We start from the raw sequence: 22,711 nt of genomic DNA, 5'->3' as shown, positions 1-22,711 counted from the left end.
CAGGGACAGATCCAGATGCCCTGAGATCATCTGGCATTGTGGCTCCCACCCATCCTCTCCAGACAGCTCAGATGAGTCCTCAGAGGATATAGGTGAAGGGACCTCCAAGAGTGGCACTGTTTTAGCATCAACTTCCACTTGCAGTTCACCATCCCAGATATAGAACATAGAACATTACAGCGCAGAACAATGACCCTCTAACCTAAACCAAACCCTTTCCATCCATAAACCTATCCACGGATCTCTTAAACGCCCCCAAACTAGGCGCATCCACAACTGCAGCAGGCAGGGCATTCCAATCCCTCACCACCCTCTGGGTAAAGAACCTACCCCTGACATCTGTCCTATAACTACCACCCCTTAATTTAAAGCTATGCCCCCTCGTGCTAGCTTTCTCCATCCGAGGAAAAAGGCTGCTGACACATCAGTGAGTCTAGTTAATGGTGAGGCTTCTGGGTCGCTCTCTGATGATCACAACACATCTGTTAGTGTATATCGGATGGAAGAGGGAATGTCTGAGTCCTCTGGCATGGGGGTTCTGCCAGAGGCGAGAACTCAGCTGGCCCCAGGCTACATGTTGGGCCTCTGAGATCACTTCTCCCTCAGCTGCTGGAGATGCAGCAACAGAGCCAGGGAACGTAGGAAAGGCTGACGGCCACACTGGACTGATTGCGAGGCTGTTGGGAGAAGCCCCAAAGCTTTCAGGTGAACCAGCAATTGGTCTTACATAATCCCCAGATGAACACTATGTAAGTATGACATCTGGGGCAGGGAATCCTCACCATGTTGGCAGACTCCAAGCTATGGCCAAGTCACAGCAGGCCACAGTGGAGTCCCAGAAGGCCATGGCTAAGTCACAGCAGACCATAGCTGAGATACTGATAGAAACATAGTAGATAGGAGGGGAGGGGCCTGCTCCACCATTCATTACAATCATGGCTGATCATCCAACTCAATAACCTAATCCTGCTATTTCTCCATAACCTTTGATCCCTATATCCAGCTGCCTCTTGAATCTTGACTCAAGAGGCTACTCAAGGTTCTGCAGCACATGGCTTAGAGACTTGAGAGTTTGTACAAGACCCAGTGGGACAGTGCTGAGACACAGCAGGTTACGGCAGCAGCCCTTGAGAACATGGCCCAGTCTCAGAAAACACTTGATGCAGCCATTAACAGGTGGCTCCCAACTCAGGTGGCCAACGCAGAGGGTTCGACCATCATGGGTGGGATGCAGGTGGTCTTCCAGGACTGGCAGGGCCAGATAACACCAGAGTTTCTGGAGCTCACTGCAGAAACATTCTCTGTGGGGATTGAAGGAGTCATCAAACAAATGATGGCATGACTCCTGCAGAGTATCAGGGAGTGGCCCTCAGTGGGCAAGTGTAGTGATATTCTTGGGAGGACAGAAGGAGGGGGAAAGGCTCAGGCCTGTGCTGGCACCTTCCAGCCAAGAGACTGTGGTTGTAGCTATGCCTTCAGGCTCCCCTTCCTGACACTGGGGCATCTCAGGAGTAGCAAGATGAAGAGGGTTTCATGGCAATGTCTCAGATATCGAGAAACTGGCCAGGGCCCCCAATTTCCAGGACCCCCAGAGCATACCCACCACCTGCATCATAGGAAATGAGGCGAGGTAGACAGCTGGCCCCCTTCACCTCTGATTTACATTCTAGGGAGACACCAAGATTCAGTGGTGGGCCACGTTGTTGCACTAAATGGCACAGGTGAAAGTCTGGAGATAGATTTTTAAGCACCTCAACATTTTCTGTTCACATATTTTTATGTTAGAACTTATTATTTAGACACTTATGTAAACAACGTTTTTTCACCACCCACCTTTGACAAATTTGTCTCAGATTTGCCTTGAACAGGAATCCTCTTCCCTTGATGGTCACCAAAGGGATCCATCATGTTGATATCAGTTGGGAAGGCCCCTCAATGCTGTGTCACTAAGAAAATGAAGCCATTGCTTCCCCAGAACTCACAAGCAATTCCCTCCCCTCCTCTACTCCACCCACCCTGGGGCTCTGTATGGGGGTTTGCTGATCCCTTACCCACTACACAGACGCGGGCCCATGTGCCAGTGCATATGGGGAGCTCTGGTAGGAGTCAGGCTAGTTTACACCAGGGCATCATCTTCATGGTGCTCAGCGAGTCATTATCATCCTCCTGCCTGCCAAAGAAACTCATTACCCAGGCCCACCACTTTGGTGTTACAATGTTGCAGGAGAATGTATGACTTTGGGGTGGGAATGGAACCCATGTGCACAAACACAGGCCCCTACTAAGTGAGGTGCCTGGTGACCAGGGCCTCCCTCATCCCCTCATATGCCTGATTCTTGCTCCAGCCCTCCAACACCTGGGTGCTGCTGCTTGGCATGGTCCTCCGCCCCTTCCTCCTCCTCTCCCTACTCCTCCTGCTGGGTGGCCCCATCCCCAGTGACACCCAGCTGCTTGGCATCGTTGTCCTCCTCCTCCTCCTCCTCCTCCTCCATAAGAACATAAGAAATAGGAGCAGGAGTAGGCCATCTAGCCCCTCGAGCCTGCCCCGCCATTCAATAAGATCATGGCTGATCTGTCGTGGCTCAGTTCCACCTTCCCGCCCTCTCCCCATAACCCTTAATCCCCTTGCCTATCAAAAACCCATCAACCCGCGTCTTAAAAATATTGAGCGAGGCAGCCTCCACCACTTCAACGGGCAGAGAATTCCAGAGATTCACCACCCTTTGAGTGAAGAAGTTCCTCCTCAACTCTGTTCTAAACCACCCCCCTTCATCTTGAGGCTGTGCCCTCTAATCCTACTGTCCTTTCTGAGCGGGAAGAGCCTCTCCACCTCTATCCTATCCATCCCATTAAACATCTTATATGTCTCAATGAGATCTCCCCTCATTCTTCTAAACTCTAACGAGTACAAGCCTAGTTTATTCAGCCTCTCCTCATAGTTCAACCCCCTCAATTCCGGAATCAGCCTAGTAAACCTCCTCTGCACTCCCTCCAGAAGGTCTCCTCTCTGCTGCACCAGATTGTGTAGGGCACAGCATACCACCATAATGTGGGCTGTATTGTAGGGTCCTGCCAGAGTGGCCCAGGTACCTGAACCACATCTTGAGGAGCCTTAAGCACTTCTCCACTATAGAACATGGGCCTCATTATACCGGGTCTATGCTTCAGTCTCAAGCCTCCACACAGGCATCATCAGCCAAGTCCAAAGTGGGCACCTCATGTCACCCATGAGCCATCCCTGCATTCTGGGCTCCTCCTCAAAGCCTTCCAGTATGCCTGAGGTCCTCAGAAGAAAACTGTCATGCACATGCATGGGGTGTCTGGCGCAGACATGCATGATGTTCACCTTCTGGTCACAAACCAATTGCACATTTAGGGAGTGAACCCCTTTCTATTGACAAATCTTTGTGGATTCCTGACTGCAGTCTTGAGGGCGACGTGGGTGCAGTCTATAGCCCCCTGCACATTAGGCATCCCCATAATGGCCGCGAATCCTGCGACCCGGGCTTCCTGCTGGGTCTGGTCCAGATGAAATTTGATATACTAGCCAGCCTGGGCATACATGGCATCTGTGGCCTCCTTGATACAGGTGTGGACAACTGACTGTGAAATGCCACATACATCTCCGTTGAGGGTCTGGAAGGAGCCAATCGCATAAAAGTTCAGAACAGCAATCAATTTGACAGCCACCAAGAGTGGATGCCCTCCCTCAACCCCCCTCCTCAAGGTACCAGGTCCTGCAACAAGTGGCGCAGCTGTTGCACTGTCTCCTTTCGGAGCCATCTGCAGCACACGGTGTCCAACATTTGTTCAAACGACACTCACACACAGGACTGCCAGGGTCTCTGGAACTTCTTCACCCAAAGGATTTTGAATCTGTGGAGTTCCCTGCCCAGTGAAGCAGTTGAAGCTACCTCATTGAATGTCTTTAAGGCAAGGTTAGATAAATTTTTGAACAGTAAATTAACAGAAATTAAGAGTAATGGTGAGCGGGCAGGTAAGTGGAGTTGAATCCACAAAAAGATCAGCTATGATCTTATTGAATGGTGGAGCAGGCTCGAGGGGCCAGATGGCCTACTCCTGCTCCTAGTTTTATGTTCTTATGTTCTCTTTCTCCTGCGCACCCTCCCCCACCCAACCCTCGCCAGCAAATGGTAGCCACTTCCTGTCTTTGATGGTGGTCTCTTTCTACTCCTGCAAGTGGTAAGTGGACCTCCTCTGCCCGCAATTCATCTTCCTGCTCCTCCTCCTCAGCTCTAGCAGCAACCACAAGACTAGCAAGATCAATCGGATGCATCGCAAAAGTCATCTCGTCAATCTGAGGGGGGGAAGGGATTTGGAGAAGGGGAGAGACACATGGAGAGGTTAAGGAACGTTGTTTCTCCCTAGCCCAGGAACACACACTGCCAGTTGTGGGAAATTCACTACTTCGGAGTCAGACTTGGAGGTTCAACAAAACAGTTTTATTTGGACAAAGCTTTGGGAAAAGCTCTGGTACTCCACAGTACTGGCAGCAACCTTCTCAACTACTCAATGGCAGTTGAACATGTTTTATATTTTTTAGATAATAGACAGTACAAACATTAGCTGTTAGCACATCGTTACAAGTTGAGGAGACAGATACGGACATCAACAGTTAATACATCGTTATAAGCAGACAGGTGCAGACAATGATAATTAACACATCATTGTACATAGAGTAGATACATTTGTGCAGTTACGTCCTCTATCAATGACTGGTTTTGTTATACACATTTATGCATTTATGTCTCCATCAATGGCTGATCCCATTATCAAACTCATTGCTCTGGGTCTGCTCTTATCTCAAGTTTTAAGATGCCCCAAGATCTGACCAGTTTTCTGCAGTGATTTAAATGCTACAGGTTTTAGCTCTTTGTGTAAATGTCTGTGCCCAAAGTCAGTGCCTCTTAATGTCCCTTCCCAGAGTCCATTTTGTGTGCCAAGTAACCATTTTGTGTCCATCACTTCGATTTCACCCTAACAACTCCCCCTTTTGGACAGGATTATTATTTAATAATCCACAGACCAACAGCAGCAGCATCTTCACAGATAGATGTCTATCTTCTCCTTTCCTTCCTCATAGCTCTTGGTATCTTTGGGGGTTCCCATCATGTATTCTTCCTCGATGGGGTTACACTGGCTCCTGGCACACTTCGTGTCACTATTACTTTGCAACAGACATTAAGGCATCCAACAATTAAGCAACAGACAATTACTATTGCAATGAGAATGATCATCTATGCACTAACTAGGATCCCCCCACTAGCCATTCCAGCCAGCTACTCCCTTTCTTTGTCCTTGTCAGAAGTTATCAAGCTGTTGTTAATGACCCTTATGCTGTTAATGACTTGGGTGATGTTATAGGATTTACCTGTGACATGGGTTATGCCTTTGTCTTCTATAATTGTACTTGTATTTTCCCGAATTGTGCCTTTTTGGGGCTCACCTTTAACCCTGCGGTTTTTAGTTCGTTTAATACTATATATAGTATTTCCTGATGTCCTCACTTGGACTCTCAAGCTATTAAGATATCATCTACATATTGTAGGATTGTGCTACCCTCTGGCAGTTCTACTCAGGATGTCACTCATTACTTGATGAAAGATAGCGGAGCTGTTGTGGAATCCCTGCTGTAGGCGACTCCAAGTGTACCGTTTGTCTTCCACTGTAAAGGCAAATTTGTCTTGGGGTTCGGGATCCAAGGGTAGGGACCAGAATCCATTGGCTATATCCAATACCGTCAATATTTTGTGCTCCGGTGACAGTCCAATCAGGTTTGTCGAGAGGTTTGCTACAATGGGTGGAACTTGGGCGTGACTTTATTGAGTCCAATGTAATCTATTGTGAGCCTGTAACTTCTGTCAGGTTTGCTCACCGGCCAGGTTGGGGAGTTAGTGGTACTCGTGGTTTCCCTCAGAATTCCTTTTTTCACTAGCCCTTTAACTATTTCCACTGCAGCTGTTTCTGCTTCTGGTGTTATTGGGTATTGTTGATGGGGTTTATGCTCCAGTCCAGGTATCTTTATTGGGTCCATTTTAGTTAAGCCAGTGTCTAACTTTGTTTCAGCCCATACTCTGGGGACGGAGGCACTGATGGCTCTGAACCCTCCTGTCTCTAATTCCCAATCTCTGGTGATGGCTGTGGCCACCTTAATAGTTTTGAGGTGACTTGTGGGTTTCCCTATTCTAGTTTTCCGACCGTTCTGTCTTGGCCAGATTAATTCTCCCTTTTCACAGTCTACCAAAATCTCATCTTCTTTCATTAAATCATTTCCCATTATTGTACCCTTGCTATTTTTACACACATAGAACCTCATCGGTACATACAAATTATTTCTGCTAACGTGGTCTCGCTCAGGTAGGTGGGTATTTTGTTCCCTCCTATCTGTGTTAGGTAAATCGTCCCTAATTGTAGTGGGTAAGGGGAGGTCAGTGACAGATATGGATGCTCCTGTGTCCACCAGCCCCCTACTAGTGCAGACACATAAATCTTTCCCTCCTTCTTACCCTTATGAATGGGGGCTGCAGGTCGTCAATCTTGCTGACCTTGGAGGTTCCTTGGTTCCTCCGATTCTGCTGTGGTCATGGATTGGGTCGGGGTCTCCAATGTTTGTCCCAACACACTGCTTCTGTGTGTCCATTTTTATTACAGTGATTACAATGTTTCCCACTGTTTCCAAATTTGTTTCCTGTCCTTGGGACCCCGCAATCCCTCGCAAAGTGCCCTTGTTGACCATAATTGTGACAAGTCAGTTTGGACTTAATCCCATTCCCGTTACAGTAAGCGGCTACTCTTTCTAGCCTTGTTCTTGTTTGGGATTTCTCCTCTCTGCCTCCCAGTATGCCACTAGCCCATTCCACTACTGCATCATAATCCTGGGACGTAATCACTCCCATTTTTAGGATGGTTTAGTGAGCACTAGAGAGCCTATCCTTGAAACCCTGGATGAATGCTCGATTCCCATGACCTGGGTTCCCTTACCCTGAGCATTCCTGGTATACTTGCAACAACTGTTCCCCATATTCAGAAGCTCCTTCCCCCTTTAGCTACTTGGTTGTGGTAATTCTGCTCCAGTTAGTAAGAGCATTTCCTAAAACTCTCTGGACTTCTGTCTTAAACTGGGTGAAGGGTGCTTGTTGGGCATCTATTTTTGCTGTTAGGGGACTACATGTGTTCAACGTCCCCCACTATAATCTTGTGCTGTAGGAGTGGCGGGTCCACCTGCTACCTGCCTCCACTTATCCGCTGGACATGCTGCCCTGGCCAGTTGGTGTATGTCTCTCAGGTGTAGATGGTGTCATAGAACATAGAACAACTCATTCCAGACACTCACAACCCTCTATGTGAAAAAATTGCCCTCCTGGGCCCTTTTGTATCTCTCCCCTCTTATGTTAAATCTGTCCCATCTAGTTTTAGACTCCCCTACAGTTGGGAAAAGATGTTGACTATCTATTTTATGTATGCTCTTCATTATTTTATGGACTTCTATAAGATCAGCCCTAAGTCTCCTACGCTCCAGGAAAAAAGTCCCAGTCTATCCAGCTTCTCCTTATAATTCAAGCCATCAAGTCCTACCCAAACTGTATCTAATTCCTCCCAGAATTTAGTGTTTGCACTTCCAGGTTGTAGTTTACCCAGGGAAGCTATTATCTGCTGTCTTTCACCTGGGGTGAATGGTTTATAATTTGCTTTTGGCTGCGCATCTGTTCCCCTTTGGGTTACCAGCACTAAGTTGTGTTCTAGCACTTTCCATTCCTCTAGAGGGGCAGTTGGTCCCTGTCGTGTAGACTCATAAGAGGGTAGAGAGCAGTTTCCCCTCCCCATTAATTCTTTTCTAACACTCAGTTTCGTTTCTCCAGTTCCCTTTCTCTGGATTCTAACTCTCTAATCCTCTCTTTACCTTCGCTCCACTTTTTGATGGAGGTGACTACTTGTTCAATTAGTCCTACTAACTGATGTACTAATAATACCCCTACCTTCTTTGCCTTGTGCACACAGCACTCTTACAGGTAGAGGATGTGCTGTAATTGTCTAAATGTTTTTTGAAATACAAAATTGTACCCATCTCTACTACTACCTATGGCAACTCATTCCAGACACTCACAACCCTCTATGTGAAAAAATTGCCCTCCTGGGCCCTTTTGTATCTCTCCCCTCTTATGTTAAATCTGTCCCATCTAGTTTTAGACTCCCCTACAGTTGGGAAAAGATGTTGACTATCTATCTTATTTATGCTCTTCATTATTTTATGGACTTCTATAAGATCAGCCCTAAGTCTCCTACGCTCCAGGAAAAAAGTCCCAGTCTATCCAGCTTCTCCTTATAATTCAAGCCATCAAGTCCTGGTAGCATCCTAGTAAATCTTTTGTGCACTCTTTCTAGTTTAATAATATCCTTTCTATAAGAGAGTGATCAGAACTGTACACAGTATTCCAAATGTGGCCTTACCAATGCCTTGCACAAGATATCCCAACTCCTGCATTCAGTGTTCTGACAAATGAAACCAAGCATGCCGAATGCCTTCTTCACCTTCTGTCCACCTGTGACTCCACTTTCAAGGAGCAATTAACCTGCACCCCTAAATCTCCTTGTTCTATAACTCTCCCCTCCCCAGTACCCTACAATTCACTGAGTAAGTCCTGCCCTGGTTTGATCTACCAAAATGCAACATCTCACATTTATCTAAATTAAGCTCCATCTGCCATTCATCAGCCCAATAGCCCAATTCATCAAGATCCTGTTGCAATCACTAGATAACCTTCTTCACTGTGCATTATGCCACCAATCCTGGTATCACTTGCAAATTTTCTAACCATGCCTCCTATATTCTCATGCAAATCATTAATATAAATGACAAATAACAGTGGACCCAGCAAAGATCCCTGAGGCACACCGCTGGTCAAAGTCCTCCAGTTTGAAAAACAACCCTCTAAGCTAATTTTGTATCCAATTGCCTACCTTGGCTTGAATTCTGTGAAATTTAACCTTATGCAATAACCTATCATGTGATACCTTGTCAAATGGCTTACTGAAGTCTACGTAGACAACATCGACTGCACTGATCTCATCTACCTTTTTGGTTACTCCTTCAAAAAATTCCTTCAAAGATCCTCCACTCATAAAGACATGCTGACTGTTCCTAATCTGTCTTAGCCTCCCTAAATGCCTGTAAAATCCTGTCTCTAAAAATACCTTCTAATAACTTGCCCACTACAGACATTAGGCTTACCTGCCTACAGTTCTCAGGCTTTTCCATGCAGCCCTTCTTAAACAAAGACATAATATTTGGCACCCTCCAATCTTCAGGCACCTCATCTGTGGCACCTCATCTGTGGCTGTCAATGATAATTGAAATATCTCTGCTAGGGGATCAGCAATTTCCTCCCTAGCCTCCCACAATGTTCTGGGAAAACTTCATCAGGTCCCAGCGATCTATCTATTTTGATGTGCTTTCAGACTTCCAGTACCTCCTTCTCTATTGTATGTGCATTCCTCAAACTATCACTATTTACTTCCCCAAGTTCCCTGCATCGATGCTTTTCTCAACAGTAAATATTGATGAGAAATATTAATTTACTGATCTCACGCATCTCTTGTGGATCCATACATAGATGACCTTGTTAATTCTTATGAGGCCCTATTCTTTCCTAGTTACTCTTTTGTCCTTTATATATTTGGAGAAGCTCTTTGGATTCTCCTTTGCTTTATCTACCAAAGCAATCACATGTCCCCTTTTTGCCCTCCTGATTTCTCTTTTAACTTTACTCTGACAGTCACTATACTCTTTAATGGATCCACTTGATCTGAGCTGCCTATCCATGTCATATGTCTCCTTCTTTATGACCAGGGCCTCAAGATCCTGAGTCATCCAGGGTTCCCTACTTCCACAAGTCTTGCTCTTCATTCTAAAAGGGATGTGCTTACCCTGAACCTTGGTTTACACAATTTTGAAAGCCTCCCATTTAGCAGACATCCCTTTGCCTGCCAACAGACTCCACAATCAATCATGCAACTACTTAAATATATAACAGGTGCTGGGCAATTAAATAACATATAGAATGAGGAGGCTCTATAAATATCCCTATCCTCAATAATGGGAGAGACCAGCACTTCAGTGCAAAAGACACGGTTGAGGCATTTGCAACCACCTTCAGCCAGAAATGCCAACATTATTCATCGAAGCCTCTTCCTCAGTCCTTAGCATCAAAGGTTCCAGACTGCAGCCAACTTAATTCACTACATATGATTTCAAGAAACGGCTTAGAGCATTGGACACCGCAATGCGTTCAGCTGTGGTACTGAAGATATGTGCCCAGATCGAACCAGAACCCTAGCAAAGCTATTGCAGCACAGCTACAAAATTAGCATCTACCAACAATGTGGGAAAGTGCCCAAGTTATGCTGAGTAGAAAACAGAGGACAAAACAAATCTGCCTCATGACAGAGCCCTCAGCATGCTCTCATTCATCTTCAAAGTGAAGACAAATGCCACTGTTAGTGCTATTGAGTGGCACATAGTCACCAAAAACCAGCTCACCGATGCTCAGTTTGGGTTCCACTAGGGCCACTGAACATCACACCTCATTACAGCCTTGAAGTAAACAAGGATGAAAGAGCTAAATTCCAGAGGAGGTTACAAAAGTGACTAGGCCTCAGCCATTTTATTATTTATATGAATGACTTAGATGAAGAGACAGAGTAATATGTCTAGGTTGCTGATGATATGCAGCTAAGTGAAAATTGAACTGTAAAGTGGCTGCAATTTGATGAAGATGGGTTTAGTGGCTGAAGATGGCACATAGAGTATAATGTGGGGAAGTCAGAGGTGTTCTAGCCAATCCCAGTTGAAGTTTCCCAAAAGTTATTGATTCAGGGATATCCCTTGATTTGTCATTATTTGGCTGGGATATCTCCTAATTATCACAAACTCAGGTGAGGAGGGCTGGGTCCATGTCTTTATTCAAATAGCCCTCTGCTGGTAGCAACAAAGATTTAATCTAATAAGGTTCCCTTTCCCTTGGGTACCTTTTCCAGGATGTGGAACCTTTTCCAGATCCAATAGCTATATTTTAAAAGGAACCAATTTAACCAGGCTTTCTTGAGCTAAGCCAGAGTAAGTTTATTAACTACTAAAAAAAACAAAATGGTTAAAAATATACATCTACATTCATACAGTTTAGAAATAAATATAAATAAGAAATTATATGGAAGTTCTCGAGTTGCAAGGAATTAATGATGACGAATTGCGGCCAATGGGATTATTTTCAGTAAAGTTGGCTTCTGTTTGTGGATAGTTGATTGTCAGATGTCCTGGAGTTCAATCAAAACATTTCAGTTCCTTTTTCCAGTCACTGTATTGCCTTCAGAAACTTCTAACTGTCTTTCCTCAGCACACACGCAAAGAGAGAGAGGAAGGGAGAGAGAATCCCAAGAGACTGTTATAAGAATCTGAGGAGAAATCTGCTCTTGGTAGGCCAGCAGCCTAACTTGTAACCCCCAGATATGTATTTTGTTCAGTATGTGCTTATCTGTCTACGCCATTAAAGGCAAGGACCTTCAGATGAGTTCGCCATTATGTCCCTTTACTTTCCAGCGATGGTAATCAGTTTTGGAATGTTTTACATGCATTCTGAATTCCCTGGAAGTAGAATTCCATTATTCCAGATGCCCTGCAGCCATTTCTGTCGGTAGTTAATGCTGCATTCATCAGGTAACTTTGGTATCTTGTGTCCATTATTTTAAATTTTAAAAATTGGATCCTTTTGAAGTCCAGATATGATGACAAGTCTTTCTCTATCATTGTAACAGAGGTCATTGACTTGGGTTATAAGAATAGAGAAGCATAATATTTGTCACAAGGCATAAAACTTGTAAGAGTACATCCAAGTCAAAGAGACTTGTGTGCAGTCCTACAAGAAACCCAGAAAGCAACCATGCTGGTACAATTGGGAAGACAAATGGCATGTATTGCAAGGGTATTGGAGTACAGGAATAACAAAGTCTTGCTACAATTATACAAGGTTTTGGTGAGACCACACCTGGAATAATATGCCGTTTTGGTCTCCAAATTTAAGGAAGGATATATTTGCATTAGAGGCAGTATGAAAAAGTTCACTGGATTGGTACCTGGGATGAGTAGATTGTCCTATGACGAGAAGCCATATAAATTATGTATATATTCTCTGAAGTTCAGAGAAATGAGAGGTGATCTCATTGAAACATACAAGATTCTGAAGGGACTTGATACTGAGAGGTTGTTTTCACTGACTGGAGAATCTAGTCATGATGTGGAGATGCTGGCGTTGGACTGAGATAAGCACAGTAAGAAGTCTCACAACTCCAGACGGAAGTCCAGATTTATTTGGCAGCACAAGCTTTTGGAATCTCGTGCTCCTTCTCCAGTTGAATAAGGAGTTGTGTTCACAAACAGGTCATATAGGTCTATCGGCCCCCAAATAATAACTTAGAGGTGGAGCAGGCTATAAACAAGCAAATAAATGATGCGTGCAGAAATGGAGCGGCGATAATTATGGGGGGTTTCAATCTACATATTGATTGGTTGACCCAAGTCGGATGCGGTGGGCTTGAGGAAGAGTTCTTGGAATGCTGTCGGGATGGTTTCCTTGAACAGTGTGTGACGGAACCAACGAGGGAGCGAGCTATCTTAGATCTGGTGTTATGAAACGAGGCAGGAAGAATTAGGGATCTTCTTGTGAGGGGTCCTCTTGGGACGAGCGATCATTGTATGATTGAGTTTTTGATGCAGATGGAGGATGAGAAAGTAGGGTCCCGAACCTGTGTCGTCTGTTTGAACAGAGGGGAGTACGATAGGATGAGAGAGGAATTGGCAAATGTAGATTGGGGGCACAGATTGGTTGGTAGGACGGCTGAGGAACAGCGGAGGATCTTTAAGGAGATCATTCTCAGTGCTCAGCAGAAATATATTCCGATGGTAAGGAAGGTATGTAGAAGGGAGAACCAGCCGTGGTTATCAAAGGAAAGAAAGGAGAGTATTAAATTAAAAGCTGATGCGTTCAGAGTGGCTAAAAGTAGTGGGCGATTAGAAGATTGGGAAAGGTTTAAAAATCAACAAAGAATGACTAAGAAGTTGATAAAGAAAGGAAGGATAGACTATGAAGCTAAACTAGCACTAAATATAAAAAAGGACAGTAAGAGTTTTTACAAATATATCAAGAGGAGGCTGGCTAGACTGAATGTTGGACCCTTAGAGGATGAGAGGGGGGATTTAGTGGTGGGAGATGAGGAAATGGCGGAGGCCTTAAATAAGTTTTTTGCCTCAGTCTTCACGGAGGAGGACGTGAATAGTTTGCTGGGTATTAAAGATAGAAGGATGGTAGGAGTTGAGGGCCTGAATGCGATTACTGTCACTAGAGAGGTAGTGCTTGATGGACTAACGGGACTGATGGTGGACAAGTCCCCAGGACCGGATGGAATGCATCCCAGGGTTCTGAAGGAAATGGCAGAGGTGATAGTGGATGCCTTAGTGATTATTTACCAAAATTCGCTGGATTCCGGGGAAGTGCCGGAAGATTGGAAAACGGCTAATGTTACGCCACTGTTTAAAAAAGGTAGCAGACAAAAGGCAGGGAATTATAGGCCGGTTAGTTTAACATCTGTAGTTGGAAAAATGCTTGAATCCGTCCTCAAAGAAGAAATAGCGAGGCACCTGGAAAGGAATGGTTTGATAGAGCAGATGCAGCACGGATTCGTTAAGGGGAAGTTGTGTTTTACGAATTTATTGGATTTCTATGAGGATGTGACTAATGCGGTAGACAGAGGGGAACCAGTGGATGTGGTGTTTCTTGATTTTCAAAAGGTGTTTATAAGGTGCTTCAGAAGGTTAGGGTGCATGGAGTTGGGGGTAAAGTGTTAGCGTGGATAGAGGATTGGTTGTCTAATAGGAGGCAGAGAGTTGGTATCAATGGGTGCCATTCTGATTGGTGGTTGGTGACCAGTGGAGTGCCGCAGGGATCGGTGCTGGGGCCTCAGCTATTTACCATTTATATAGATGATCTGGAGGAGGGGGCTGAGTGTAGGGTAACAAAATTTGCTGATGACTCAAAGATGAGTGGAAAAGCAAATTGTGCGGAGGGTGTGGAAAGTCTGCAGAGGGATCTGGATAGGCTGAGCGAGTGGGCGAGGACCTGGCAGATAGAGTACGATGTTAGCAAGTGTGAGGTTATCCACTTTGGCAGAAATAACAGTAGGAGGGATTACTATTTAAAGGACGAAAAGCTGCAGTATGCTACAGTGCAGAGGGACCTGGGCGTCCTTGTGCATGAGTCGCAAAAACCCAGTCGGCAGGTGATCAAGAAGGCAAATGGAATGCTGGCCTTTATAGCAAGGGGGATAGAATATAAAAGCAGGGAGGTCTTGCTGCAACTGTACAGGGCACTGGTGAGGCCGCAGCTGGAGTACTGTGTGCAGTTTTGGTCGCCGCACTTGCGCAAGGATATTTTGGCCTTGGAGGGAGTGCAGAGGAGGTTCACTAGGCTGATACCGGGGATTGGACTATGAAGAGAGACTAAATAGACTGGGTCTGTACTCGTTGGAGTTTAGAAGGATGAGGGGGGATCTTATAGAAACGTATAAGATAATGAAAGGGATGGGTAGGGTAGAGGTAGAGAGATTCTTCCCACTTAGAAATGATAGCAGGACTAGAGGGCACAGCCTCAAGATAAGGGGGGGCTGCAGTTTAAATCAGAGTTGAGGAGGAACTTCTTCACTCAAAGGGTGGTGAATCTCTGGAATTCTCTGCCTGTTGAAGTGGTGGAGGCTACCTCGCTAAATATGTTTAAGTCATGGGTAGATAGGTTTTTGGTAGGCAAGGGAACTAAGGGTTATGGGGAGAAAGCGAGAAAGTGGAACTGATCCACTTCAGATCAGCCATGATCTTATTGAATGGTGGGGCAGGCTCGAAGGGCTAGATGGCCTACTCCTGCTCCTATTTCTTATGTTCTTATATACAAACACAAACTCAATTTTCAAGCTAATGGTTGGAATGCGAGTTTTTACAGGTAATGAGTCTCAAAGGTACAGACAATGTGAGTGGAGAGAGGACCAAGCACAGGTTAAAGGAGATGTGTGTTGCGCTTTTGGAGGGAAGGGGGCGGGGCCGAATGCGGTGGGCGGGGCCGAGGTCGGTCGTGTGGGGCGGGACTCAATCCGGTGACGAGCGGGAGGTCCAGCAATAATCTGAGCCCGAAGCCGGGGAGAGGATCGGGGCCTGTGACCGGGGAGAGGCCGCGGATCGGGGCCTGTGTCCGGGGAGAGGCCGCGGATCGGGGCCTGTGATCGGGGAGAGGCCGCGGATCGGGGCCTGTGACCGGGGAGAGGCCGCGGATCGGGGCCTGTGACCGGGGAGAGGCCGCGGATCGGGGCCTGTGACCGGGGAGAGGCCGCGGATCGGGGCCTGTGACCGGGGAGAGGCCGCGGATCGGGGCCTGTGACCGGGGAGAGGCCGCGAATCGGGGCCTGGGCCGCTCCAGGATGAGCCGCCTGGAGCAGGATGATCCGTATCTGGTGGAGGAGCCGAGTGACCCGGAGGATGCGGTTTCCAGGTGAGGGCCGGGCCCTGTGTGATCGGTATTGAGTGGCGGCAGGAGGAGCAGCTCCAGAGGGACAGAGAGAGACAGGGGGAGTGTGTGTGTGTGTGTGAGAGAGAGACGGGGACACGGGGAGTGTGTGTGTCTGTGTGTGTGTGTGAGAGTGAGACGGGGGGGGGTTAGTGTGTGTGTGTCTGTGTGTGTGGGAGTGAGACGGGGGGGGGGGGGGCTAGTGTGTGTGTGTGTGTGGGAGTGAGACGGGGGGGGGTTAGTGTGTGTGTGTCTGTGTGTGTGGGAGTGAGACGGGGGGGGGGGGCTAGTGTGTGTGTGTGTGTGGGAGTGAGACGGGGGGGGGGCTAGTGTGTGTGTGTGAGAGTGAGAGTGAGACGGGGACACGGGGAGTGTGTGTATCTGTCTGTCTGTCTGTGTGTGTGTGTGAGAGTGAGACGGGGAGGGGGGGGGTTGTGTGTGTGTGTGTGAGAGCGAGACGGGGGGGGGGGTTAGTGTGTGTGTGTGTGTGCACTTAATAACAACAGTGTAGGCGCTGGAAATACTGAGCGGCTCAGGGGAGAGGAACTGGTTCAGAGAGACACCAGAAAGATTAAAACAACCGGTGATGACCCAGTTTTATACCATCAGATCTGATGAACGATCACTGAGTTGAATTGTTCGCTGCGTTTCTCTCCTGCTTGACCTGCTGAGTATTTCCAGCATTTTGCGTTTTCATTCTGGAAGACTATGCTGCCTGCAAAATGCCAGGGGTAAGGACGTCTTCCTGGGCCTGGAAAACAACTTGTGGGATTGGAACGATCCAGTTATTGTGATCCACGTGGATACCAAGAACATGGCTAGGACATAAGCGAGGCATCTTGAGAGGAATTGCTTGATAGAGCAGACGCAGCACGGTTTCGTTAAAGGGAAGTCGTGTCTGACAAATTTACTGGAATTCTATGAGGATGTGTCAAGGGCGGTGGATAGAGGAGAGCCGGTGGATGTGGTCTTTCTGGATTTTCAGAAGGCGTTTGACAAGGTACCTCACAGGAGGTTATTGCAGAAGGTCAGGGGACAGGGAGTTGGGGGTAGGGTGTTAGCGTGGATAGAGGATTGGTTGTCAAATAGGAGGCAGAGAGTGGGGGTCAATGGGTGCTATTCGGATTGGCGGATGGTGACTAGTGGAGTGCCTCAGGGGTCGGTGCTGGGGCCTCAGCTATTTACCATTCATATAGATGATCTGGAGGAGGGAACCGAGTGTAGGGTATCAAAATTTGCTGATGACACCAAGATTGGAGGAAAGGCAAATTGTGCGGAGGGTGTGGAGAGTCTGCAGAAGGATCTAGATAGGCTGGGCGAATGGGCCAGGAAATGGCAAATGGAATTTAATGTTGGCAAGTGCGAGGTGGTCCACTTTGGTAGGAATAATGGTAGGAAGGATTATCACTTACATGGCGAAAAACTGCAGCAGGCGACAGTGCAGAGGGACCTTGGGGTCCTTGTGCATGAGTCGCAAAAACCCAGCTTGCAGGTGCAGCAGGTGGTCAGGAAGGCAAATGGGATGCTGGCCTTCATAGCGAGGGGGATTGAATATAAAAGTAGGGAGGTCTTGCTGCGGCTGTATAGGGCATTGGTGAGGCCGCAGCTGGAGTACTGTGTGCAGTTTTGGGCGCCGTACTTAACGCAAGGATATTTTGGCCTTGGAGGGAGTGCAGAGGAGGTTTACTAGGCTGATGCCGGAGTTGAGGGGGTTGAGCTATGAGGAGAGGCTGAATAAACTAGGCTTGTACTCGTTAGAGTTTCGAAGAATGAGGGGAGATCTCATTGAGATATATAAGATGATGAATGGGATGGATAGGATAGAGGTGGAGAGACTCTTACCGCTCAGAAAGGATAATAGGACTAGGGGGCACAGCCTCAAGATAAAGGGGGGGCGGTTTAGAACGGAGTTGAGGAGGAACTTCTTCACTCAAAGGGTGGTGAATCTCTGGAATTCTCTGCCCGTTGAAGTGGTGGAGGCTGCCTCGTTAAATATTTTTAAGACGCGGGTTGATGGGTTTTTGATAAGAGAGGGGATTAAGGGTTATGGGGAGAGGGCGGGAATGTGGAACTGAGCCATGACAGATCAGCCATGATCTTATTGAATGGCGGGGCAGGCTCGAAGGGCTAGATGGCCTACTCCTGCTCCTATTTCTTATGTTCTTATAAGAGGTGCCGTATTTTTATTTGTGTTGTGGAGATGCCAGCGTTGGACTGGGGTAAACACACTGAGAAGTCTCACAACACCAGGTTAAAGTCCTGGTGTTGTGAGACTTCATCAAATGAACCTGTTGGACTGTAACCTGGTGTTGTGATTTCTTACTGCATTTTTATTTGACAGGATTTGAGTGTCACTGGCTAAGGGTTTGTTATCCATCCATAATGAATGGCCTTTGAGAAGGGATGGTGATGAGTGACGTTCTTGAACTGTTGCAATCCACTTGGTTTGAGTACGGCTGCAGGGCTGGTTAGGCAGCGTATTGATTCAGTGATGGCAATGTAATTCCAAGTCAGGATGATGTGTGGCTTAGAAGAGAATTTGCATGTAGTGATGTTCCCTGCATCAGCTACTCTTGTCCTTCTAGGTGATGGTAGTCCCAGATTTGGATGGTGTTATCGAAGGCACTTTAGTGAATTGCTGCAGTGCATCTGGTAGATGGCACACATTTCTGCCACTGTGCATCAGAAGGAGTGAATGTTTAAAATGTTGGTTGGGATACCAAACCAGACTGCTTTGTCCTGGATGGTGTTGAGTTTCTTCAGTGTTGTTGGATCTACCCTCATCCAGGCAAATGGAGAATATTCTACCACAGTCCTGACTTGTACCTTTTGAATGGTGGACAGGGTCTTATGTCCTAGCCATGTCAGAAGATGAGTTACCTCAGAACTCCAAGCCTCTAACCTGCTCTTGTAGCCACAGTATTTTGTATGCTGAGGGAATACGAATAGCTAGGAATAAAATTAAAAAGCAGAACCACAGTTGTAATAATTTTTGCATTATGGCCTGAGCCATGAGAAAATAGGCAAAGGTTAAATAAGATCAGAGTTGACTGTGTGGCTCAAAAATTAGTTGGGGTGGGCAACCTTCAGCTGAACCATGCTGGGACCAAGTGTCCCACTGTAACTAGTGCTAGGGAGAGGGCTTTGAACCAAATATTTGGAGAGGTTCACGTGAGGGGAGATTTGGAAAGTTAACCAGAAAGAACAAGACAGAGCTGGAAACTGAATACTCAAGGATATTTGATATTTTCAAATACAGGGAAGTGGGGTTTGTTAAGAAGGAAATCAGTACACTAATGATAAATCGTCTTCGCTCAGTAGCTCAAGATATAAAATCAGTTTAGGTGGAGATAAGAAAGAGTAAACGAACAAAGTCACTTTGAGAGTAATTTATAAACCCCCTAACAATAGAGACACTGGAGGATTTTTGATTTGATTTGTTATTGTCACGTATTGGTTTCAGTGAAAAGTATTGTTTCTTGTGCACTAAACAGACCAAGCGTACCATATATAGAGAAGGAAAGAAGAGAGTGCAGAATGTAGTATTACAATCATAGCTAAGATGCAGAGAAAGATCAACTTAATACAAGGTAGTAGGTCCATTCAGAAGTCTGATGGCAACAGGGAAGAAGCTGTTCTTGAGTCGGTTGGTACGTGACCTCAGACTTTTGTATCTTTTTCTTGATGGAAGAAGCTACAAGGTGAAGGCATGTAAAATCACTGGCTCCAACGCACCCCTCCCTGATGAGCTCAATGCATTCTATGCCTGTTTTGAGCAAGAGGTCAGCGAGAGCATGCCCTCCACCCTTGAAGCCCTGGATGAACCTGTATCCAGGGCCACCTTTGCAGATGTCAGAGTAGCTTTGTTGAAAGTCAACCCATGGAAAGCAACTGGCTAGGATGGTGCACTCAGATCCTGCACAGATCAGCTGGCGGGGGTATTCACAGACATCTTCAACCTCTCTTTACAATAATCTGAGGTCCCTATCTATTTCAAGAAGGTGTCCATCATCCTGGCACCGAAGAAAAACGAAGCAGCGTGCATTAATGACTGTCGGCCGCTGGTTCTGACATCCATCATTACGATGTGCTTCGAAAGGTTAATCTTGGCACAAATCAATTCCAGCCTCCCTCCTGGATCCCCTACAGTTTGCCTACTGTCGCAACAGGTCCACAGCAGATGCCGTTTCCCTGGTCCTGCACTCAACCCTGAAACATCTAGGTAACAAGGACACCTATATCAACCTCCTATTTGTTGACTACAGCTCAGCCTTCAACACTATTTCCACAAAACTCATCTCTAAACTCTGTGGCCTAGGCCTCGGCACCTCCCTATGCGACTGGATCCTGAACTTCCTAACTCACAGACCATAATCAATAAGGATAGGCAACCGCAATCATCCTCAACACCGGTGCTCCACAAGGCTGTGTTCTCAGCCCCTACTGTACTCCTTATATACCTATGACTGTGCAACCAAATTCCCTCCCAATTCGATTTTCAATTTTGCTGACAACACCACTGTAGTGGGTTGGATCTCAAACAATGACAAGAGAGTACAGGAATGAGATAGAATCTGGTGAACTGCTGCGGCAACAATAATCTCTCCCTCAGTGTCAACAAATCAACTTAGCGAAGGTAGCCAGGAGGATGGTTTACAATGTATTTGGGACTGTTTCTTAGAACAGTGTGGTTTGGGACCAACAAGGGAGCAGGCTACTTTAGACCTGGTAAAATGCAATGACAGTAAGAAGTCTCTCAACATCAGGTTAAAGTCCAACAGATTTATTTGATAGTGAGCGCCACAGGCTTTTGGAATGCTGTTCCTTCATCAGGTGAAAGGAGAGTTCTGATCAGAAACAGGGCATTTCCACAAAATGCAATGAGGCAGGATAATTAATCACTTTGTAGCAAAAGAATTGTCTACAAAATTAATCATAATCTGATTGAATTTTACATTGAGTTCGAGGGTCTGAAACAAGTGTCTTAAATAAAGGCACAAAAACAAGAGTCGGCTAAATTGGAAAGGGAAAATAATTAAGAGCAAAGACCAGTGATGGATGTTTAAGGAGATATTTTATAACTCTCAACAAAGATAAATACAATTGAAAAGGAAAGACTCTGAAAGAGGCTGAATCATCTGTGAAACTTCAGGATGGTATCAAATTGCAAGGAAAGATGTACAACAAAAATTGGTGGTAGCCAGAAGATTGGGAGAATTTTAGAAACTGGCAAAGGATGACTGAGAAAAATAGAGGGAGAAATGGAATGTGAAGAAAAAACTATTGAGAAATATAAAAAGAGAAAAGCTTCTGCGGGTATGTAAAAAGGAAAAGACACACAATAATGAATGCTGGTCCGTTGGAGGATGAAAGTGGGGAATTAATGGGAAACAAGAAAGTGGCAGAGACTTTGTTATATCGGTCTTCACAATAGAAGCCTCAAAAGCATTCCAAGAATAGTTGAAAATCAGGAGGCAAAAAGGAGGGAGGAATTTAAAACAATTATAATTGAGAAAAGAAACTGGGAAAACTAATGGTACTAAAGACTGGCAAGACCCCTAGACTTAATGGCCTGCGTGCAAGGATGCTAAAGGAGGTGGCTGCTGATGAGTTCATACCATTGAGAAGGAAAGATTCTACCATTTATGACTAGCTAAGGAATTTGAGAATGGTATCAAATTGAAGAAAAAAGGTATGCAGTGCTGCAAAGGTGTAAAATTTGTTGATGACACCAAGATAGGTAGAAAAGTAATTTTTCAAGAGGAGATAGAGTCTGCAAAAGGGATATTGACATGCTAAGTGAATGGGCAAAAATTTGGCAGTTGGAGTATAACATGGGTAAATGTGAACTTTTACAGAGGGGTGTAGGTGTCCTAGTATGTGAATCAATAAAGTTAATATACAAGTACAGGAAATGATTAGGAAGGTAAATGGAAGGTTAGCATCTGTTGTAAGAGGAATGGAATATAAACATAGTGAAGTTTTACTCTGGTTGTACAGGCCCTTGACAAGACCACATCTAGAGTACTTATGCAGTTTTGGTCGACTTGTTTGAAAAGTATATAATTGCTTTAGAAACAATTCAGAGAAGATCCACTGGATTCATTCCTGGAATGAAGGGCTTAACCTATGAAGCAAGATTAGGCAGGTTAGACCTATACCCATTGGATTTGCTCGTTCTTCTGAATGAGAGGTAACCTTATTGAGACATGTAAGATTCTAAGATGAATACCAAGAGGATATTTCCTCTTGTTGGGAGACTATAACTAGGGGACGTAATGTAAAAATAAGAGGTCAACCTTTTAAAACAGATAAGAATATTTTACGCTCAGGATGGTTAGCCTGTGGCTTTCTGTTCCTCAGGAAATAGTAGATACTGGGCCTTTGAATGTATTCAAGGCTGACGCAGATGTTTTTGTTCGACAAAGGAGGCAAGGATTGTGAGGATTAGACAGGAATGTGGAGGTTGAAACCACAACCGCTTAGTTGTGATCTTATTGAATGGTACAGACTCAAGGGGCTGAATGGCCTCATCCAGCTCCTATGATAATTACTGTTAGACCAGAAAATTTGGGCCAATTTTAGAAACTAGCAAATGAGGGCTTAAAACAAATCAGAGGGGAAAGCATGAGAATAAGCTAGGAATGAATGTCTAAATTGACAGTTAAAGCTTCCACGGGTATCTAAAAGGGGAAGAAGATTTTGAGTTGGTGAGCTGTAAGGTCCCTTTAAATGTTATGTTTCTTACGGTGGGCACAGCCTAATGAATTGCAGTCCAAGGCTGCTGCAGGAGCATGTGTTAGGTGGGTAGATAGTCATCATTGGTCCATTAAAGGTGAGACTGGGGAATTAAAACAGGAAACAAGGAAATGGTGAAGATTTTGAACAAGTATTTTTACCTGCTTTAGTATCAGACCTACTTATAGTCTATGTTCCTATTTGCCCCTCCACCTAGAAGGCAAAAAGTATCCCAGCTGAGGGACAATAGGGAAGGATTAACTTAAAACGAGCATAGGAGAGAAAAGGTGCTGAGAAAATTAATGGGATTAAAGGTGGATAGGTGCCCTGGATCCAGTTGTCTGCACCCTAGGGTC

General features: G+C 45.6%; 1 protein-coding gene across 1 annotated transcript in view; it reads left to right on the top strand.

Moving 5' to 3' along the window:
- Window positions 1-15,270: 15,270 nt before the first annotated feature.
- The window catches only part of eapp (e2f-associated phosphoprotein), a 28,925-nt gene continuing 21,484 nt past the window's right edge, over window positions 15,271-22,711 (top strand). The window contains exon 1 of the mRNA XM_080205126.1: window positions 15,271-15,602. Within this exon, the coding sequence (XP_080061252.1) occupies window positions 15,532-15,602 (71 nt within the window). The 5' untranslated portion in view covers window positions 15,271-15,531. The remainder of the gene's footprint in view (window positions 15,603-22,711) is intronic.

The sequence above is a fragment of the Carcharhinus amblyrhynchos genome, chromosome 16, assembly GCF_965287045.1.
Source record: "Carcharhinus amblyrhynchos chromosome 16, sCarAmb.v2.hapA, whole genome shotgun sequence".
Lineage (NCBI taxonomy): Eukaryota > Metazoa > Chordata > Chondrichthyes > Carcharhiniformes > Carcharhinidae > Carcharhinus > Carcharhinus amblyrhynchos.
This window is presented reverse-complemented; position numbering and strand designations above follow the sequence as displayed.